We start from the raw sequence: 6296 nt of genomic DNA, 5'->3' as shown, positions 1-6296 counted from the left end.
GTTTTAGGGTTTCTTTTAAAGGGGTTTCATCTTCTCCCATCCTCTAACCTATTGGTTGGAGGGATGACTCTTTGTCTCTCTCACTGTTGCTGCTTACTCTTGCCATCCTGCCAAGGTAATACGTAGCTGATAAGTTTCGTGCAATTCTGTGTCCGTGGTTTAATGGGCAAATTAGAATTGATATTTGTGCACTTTATACCAACTAAAGGTTGCTTCCTTTGTGTCTGTATCTATTCTTACTGAGGTTTATGAAAGTTGACATCTGAAATTGGTCTATCGAGGTGTCAAGATAGCAATAACCCAACACAGTCTACATGTGTGGGATAGGGGCTGTTAATATTTGAGGTTTTAATATTTGCTACCCTTGTGGGTAAGAACTCCCTAATTATAATATTTTAAAAATTTCAATAGAAATTAGTCTGTGGATGTAAGTTTTTACAAGGGTTAAAGCAACATCTTATAATGTAACAAAGTTTCAACCCGTATAAAATCTTATTTTACTTTGAAAAATCATAATTCAATAGTCTTGATTCTTACTATTTTGATCATGCTATAGGTTGATAAGGTTTGGTAACAAAGCAAGGTGTCTGATTAACTATTCGGGTCAAGCTCATGAAGTCCGTTATGGTTTATAAAATTGTATATCAATTCTGAGTTTCATTCATAATTTTTAATGTAAAAAAATATTATTTTATGTAGTTTGGTTTATGTAATTTTTATCGGATTCAAGTATGGTCTTTCCAAATTTGAATCCGATACCGATACTTCTTTATATCCATTCTGAGTTTCATTCATAATTTTTAATGTAAAAAAATATTATTTTATTTTGTTTGGTTTATGTAATTTTTATCGGATTCAAGTATGGTCTTTCCAATTTTGAATCCGATGTTGATACTTCTTACGCAAATCCGAGTACGTTATTTTAAGTATTATATTTGCTGAAAGTAGCTTCTGATTTAGATCCTACCCACTTACACCCTATTTCGGAAAGCGATCGTGCGGTGTCGCCCAAGATCCTACCCACTTACACCCTATTTCGGAAAGCGATCGTGCGGTGTCGCCCAACAGTACAAAGGAAAACGGTAACAAGGGTGAGCGCAAGAAAAAGGAAAGAATGGCGCGCCCGCTGCTCTCTCTCTCTCATGCCCCTCACCGGGCCGAAGCCATCATCGCCGGAAGAGGTCAATCGTCCCTCGCCGGAGAGAGATCCACTGTCGGAGGCTCACTCCAGACGTCCTCCACGGACCACCGTTACCGGAGACTGACCCGCGCGCGAGCGCGAGAGAGAGAAACCCCTTTTTCCCAAGTTCCTCTCTGCCCACTATTGCTCCTCCATCGCCAGACCACCGTCACCCTTCTCAAATCCAGTTGCCTGCGAACCATCTTTCTCAAATCCCTCTTACTTTCCCCATTATCCACCTGATATCTTTACCACCTTCCTCAAAACCCTCAATCACGGAGAAGGACGACTCCCATACCTGAAGGAAGATCGTCAGGCCGCAGGATTCCATAGGTTTTGGCCGCCAGGGGTTTGAGCGTTTGGGTTTGATCGACAGGTTTCGATAGTTCTTGATCGCTGGGCGACAAGGTTTTGATCGACAGGGGTTTGAGCAACCGGGGTTTGATCGAGCAGGGTTCTACTTCTACAACGAGCATCCATTGTTGCCCTCACGAAGTAAATAATGCTGCCATCTCCCTTTCCTTGTGTCTCTTCCTCTTTCCCAATCTCTATCGCCTTCTCTTTTTTAAACCTCATCGGTTGTTCTCTCTTTCAATCACCTCAAACATCACTGGCGGTGCGAGAGCAGGTTTTAGGGTTTCTTTTAAAGTGGTTTCATCTTCTCCCATCCTCTATCCTATTGGTTGGAGGGATGACTCTTTGTCTCTCTCACTGCTGCTGCTTACTCTTGCCATCCTGCCAAGGTAAGACGTAGCTGATGAGTTTCGTGCAATTCGGTGTCCGTGGTTTAATGGGCAAATTAGAATTGATATTTGTGCACTTTATACCAACTAAAGGTTGCTTCCTTTGTGTCTGTATCTATTCTTACTGAGGTTCTTTATAGGTTTTTTATGGAAGTTGACATCTGAAATTGGTCTATCGAGGTGTCAACATAGCAATAACCCAACATTCTTCATTGTAACTCCCCTCCCCAAGAAAGACGTGCACACAGAAGGTGAGGTCTCTCTCTCTCAAACTATCATGGTTAGGGTTCGTTCCCCTGTTCATCAGAGATGTTTTAAAATTTTATTAGTAGTCTTCAGTTTCCTGGGAATGGTTCGTCTCACCTTTTTCTTGTTGGTGTTGCTAAATCTTAACGGTATTGATGTTCAAGTGAAAGAGAACGAGGGCAGCTTCTGTAAAGTCCAAGACAGTGAAAGAGAGAGTTCATGCTCAATTACTTTTTATTACGGGCCTTGCTGGATCTCATCCCTCTTTGCTTAATTTATGTTTTCCTATTTGTTGAGTGTTAGTATGTCAGAGTATGCTGCTATATCAAAGGTTCTAAATATTGGTTTTCTGTTCATGATTATTTTTGTAACTTTGTTGCTTAGACGTTTCCTGATTGCCTCTTCAAGTCCGTAGGTGTGGGTGTTCTTGCCTGAAACTGAATGTATTGATTAGGTTGCTACAAGTTCATCCCACATAGTATCGACTTATATACCTGTTATATTAAAAAATATCATTAGAATGGACATATCCCTGGATCTACAATAGTATCCATGTGACACGGATTAGTTGCAGTGATTGAGGTAAGATTTTCCTCTTCACCGTGTGGGCAATGGTGGTACATACTGATCTTTATTATTAATATTTTTTACATATTGATCTTTATTATATATATATATATTTATATATATTGAATCTGTCTTGTGCTTATTCCAAAACCTAGCATCAGACAATTCTCTTGGTTGCCGCACTAGGAAACTTAAGTACAGCCTCACAAAGACAAGCATCTTGGTTTGATAGATGCCAATGGTCTATATGGTCCATTCACTTGTTTTCGTTATATATATATCATTTACTGCTTAAAATGAAGGTGAATCAAAATTAATTGTTATTCTCCTATTTCTTATATTTCATTATCAATGATAGCAATAAAAAACATACATTTCTATAAGTCAGCTCTTATATGTACCTAATCTTAGAATTATGAACCTGATGTTAATGTGTATCTTTCTCTATGCTGCAGATGTAATTTTATTATTCTTTTTATGTGAATGTGTAGATGGATTCACCAATCTCAAGTCCACTGAGCCCATCCCAATCAAACAATATGGTGCCACCTCCTCCTCCATTGATGAATGCACCAATAGGGCCTTGGATGGATGCAACAAATTCAATCCTTCAAAGCGTGCTCCCTTGGGCTGAGACTGTGATCAGGTTGCATGGGAACAACTCCACATTCTCAAGTCCCAGTTTGTTTCTAAATGAACAGGAACATCCACACAAAGTATGTTTCCCCTATCTTTCTGTTATTTTTCATTTGTCTATGTGCATGTGCACCTCTTATGTTTAATGTTAGAATGAGTTCATCTGTGTTGAACAGCACTGACGATATTTGGTCAAGGTGCTTTTCTTCTCTTTGCTCATGTGATTTTGAGCTTTGTACTAGTTCTGCTAATTACTAACCTTCTGACTTAATAGATTGAATTTTACTGATACTAATTGAATCTAGGGTTTAAAATTGTATGTATTTAATGTGCTATTTTGAAAGTAAATGTTTCACATGACTGTTGGTAGCCTAATGGTTGTATAAACTTTCAATGCATGTTTGAGATTGGGTAAATCTATCTCAATTGTGTTGTTTATTTTTGTGTTTATCTTCTTGGTATTGATGCATATTTGTTAAGAATTATGCATAAAGCCATTTTTTGTATCTCTTTGTAAAATTTTGGCTTTTTTCAAAGCACTTCCCCCAACAATTATTCATAATGATTATTCCGAAATGTTGATGGTTGCCTTGACCTTTCCATCGCTAGTATATATTTTTTTCACTATATCCATGTTAGTATGGATAGATATTGATCGCTTGGCTTTAATGGTAATGACTATTAGGCTGATCTTCCAATTGAAATGAATTCATTTATTTACTGCTGAATAAGGTGGTGGTAGATTAGCCTAGCCACTTGGTTGGCAATCATTATAGTTCCTTTTACTAGTCCCTGGCTCTATCATTTATGAATATACTTGGCCATTAGAAATTTGTGGACAATATGCAAATTTTATGATTAATGATCAAGGGAAGTATTTGAACAATAGCTCTTTCTGCTATGGATAAAGATGGACCTGTATCACAATCAAATCATAAAGAAACAGAAAAAGCTGAAGGGTACCATGCATGATGTATTTCTCATGCTCCCATGTTAGCCTTGTCCTATTTGTTACAATAAGGAGATGATTGCCATGGTGAATGTGATAAAAAATGGGTGAGGAGGCCGACCGTGGGTTTGTGCCTTAGCTGGATTTCATATTATACCAATTATTCAATCTTTTAAGGATTATCAACTTCAAAATCCAGGCTTTTCTTATAGAAAGAACTGGTGTGGTACCTTATTTCATTTGAAATTGCAATGTCCTGTTTGAGGTTGTATATATATTATAAATATTAATTTGAAAAACTTGTAAAGAAAATTTGCTTTGTGATGACTTTTCCATGGCTTTCCTTTTACAAAGTGTTTTAAGTTTGAAAGTTTTGAAACAACTTGGTTGTGTTCATACAAAATACGCATAAACATATTTTTTGTTCAAAAACATATTTTAACATGTCCACACACATTTGCTAAAATGATTGATATACTAGTTTCAAACCGATGTTTGAGTGTCTTTTTGTTAGAGAATTTCAAAGAAAGTGATTTTTTTTATTATAGAAAATCAAAGATATTTTTCAAAAGCGTCACAAAATAGTTTGGGAAAGCAAGTTGTTTTCATTAATGAAAGCATCACAAGTATTTTTCGAAAATCTAGGTACTTCAAATAACTACGATGTCTAAAAGATTTTGAACACATGGAAAAATGTTTAAAGCCAAGTTGTTTTCACTATTCGTTTATCAAGGCATCACAAATATTTTTTGAAAATGTTGGTACTTAAAATAATTTTGATTTTTAAAAGCTTTTAATAATGTCTTTCCATTTCGCATGTTTGTTCTAATTTTGGTCTTTCATTTGAACTCTGTAAAATGTTTTAATTGCAAATAACATTGAGTTTTTAAAGCTTTCTTGGACTAGTACAAATGTTTTCAACACCTACCATAATTGAGTTTTCAAAGTTAGAGTATTTTTGAGGTTGCATTATTCTGAAATATTTGATCGTGATTTTTTTTCATACAACAACAACAACAACTACGCCTTCATCCCAAAACAATTGGGGTCGGCGATATGAACCAACAAAGAAAATCATTATGGGTCTTCCACATGAATCCTTCTCCTCCAATCATTGGTTTGAAAGTTTTGAATTGTTTGGGTTGTATGCATATAAAATATGCATAAAGTTATTTTTTATTGAAAAACAAAATTTAACATAATTTTCAGTTCTAAATGACTTTAAAAAGATGTGCTTTGTTCTAAAGGTGTTTTCTCTATTTTGATCTTTTATTCCAACGCATGGAAACGTTTCTAACTTAAACCAAAATTAAGTTTTTAAAGTTTTTGAAAACAAGTAGAAAATGTTTTTAACTTCTATCAAAATCGAGATTTCAAAGCTTTTGAAATTAAGTTGTGGTAGTACTTCTTTGCCGATGTAATAATGCTTAGAAATTTGAATGGTATTTTTTTCTTGCAATTGTGATATTTTAGTAAGTTTCACGATGCAAAACCTATGCTTACAAGAATTTGAGTTTTAAGATGTACATTAACGAAACCTAGATATTTTCTTGTTACCATTAGATTTAGTTTTGTCCAGGCTGGTTTGAAGGCTTTAGCTTTAGGTCATTGTTGTGGCTTTGTTGCTTGATTGTGGTTAGGTCTATCCATAGGATTTATATGGTATCAAGTCACAGCCAATACATGAGCTATGCTTAGTATACTAATGGGCTTTAGTCACCAACTTGTGAATAGGTTTCATTGCTCTATTGATCGTTTTACCTCATCGCATGCATTATTTTTGAAAATATCTGTCATAATTTTTCTTAGTACAACTTCATACTTACATGCCTAGGAAGCAGTGAAAAGCTTCAAGTCTTTAATGTGAAATAATTCTCTCAAAATCTTCTTCATGATTTTATTTCTCATTTATTGTCACCCCTAATCACTATTAAATTGTCATAGTGGAGAATTCTCGTACTCGACTTGGTCAACG

General features: G+C 35.7%; 1 protein-coding gene across 1 annotated transcript; it reads left to right on the top strand.

Annotated features, from left to right (window-relative positions):
- The first annotated feature begins 1119 nt into the window (after window positions 1–1119).
- Window positions 1120–4210, top strand: LOC149829328 (uncharacterized). The gene is made up of 4 exons (XM_090017348.1): window positions 1120–1675; window positions 1809–1923; window positions 2064–2174; window positions 3228–4210. Exons 2-4 carry the CDS (start codon window positions 1872–1874, stop codon window positions 3368–3370), a joined length of 306 nt encoding a protein of 101 aa, XP_089873474.1. The 5' UTR covers window positions 1120–1675; window positions 1809–1871; the 3' UTR covers window positions 3371–4210.
- The last annotated feature ends 2086 nt before the right edge of the window (window positions 4211–6296 follow it).

This window comes from Nuphar pumila, chromosome 9 (genome assembly GCF_984573655.1).
Source record: "Nuphar pumila chromosome 9, dmNupPumi1.hap1.1, whole genome shotgun sequence".
Classification (NCBI taxonomy): domain Eukaryota; kingdom Viridiplantae; phylum Streptophyta; class Magnoliopsida; order Nymphaeales; family Nymphaeaceae; genus Nuphar; species Nuphar pumila.
This window is presented reverse-complemented; position numbering and strand designations above follow the sequence as displayed.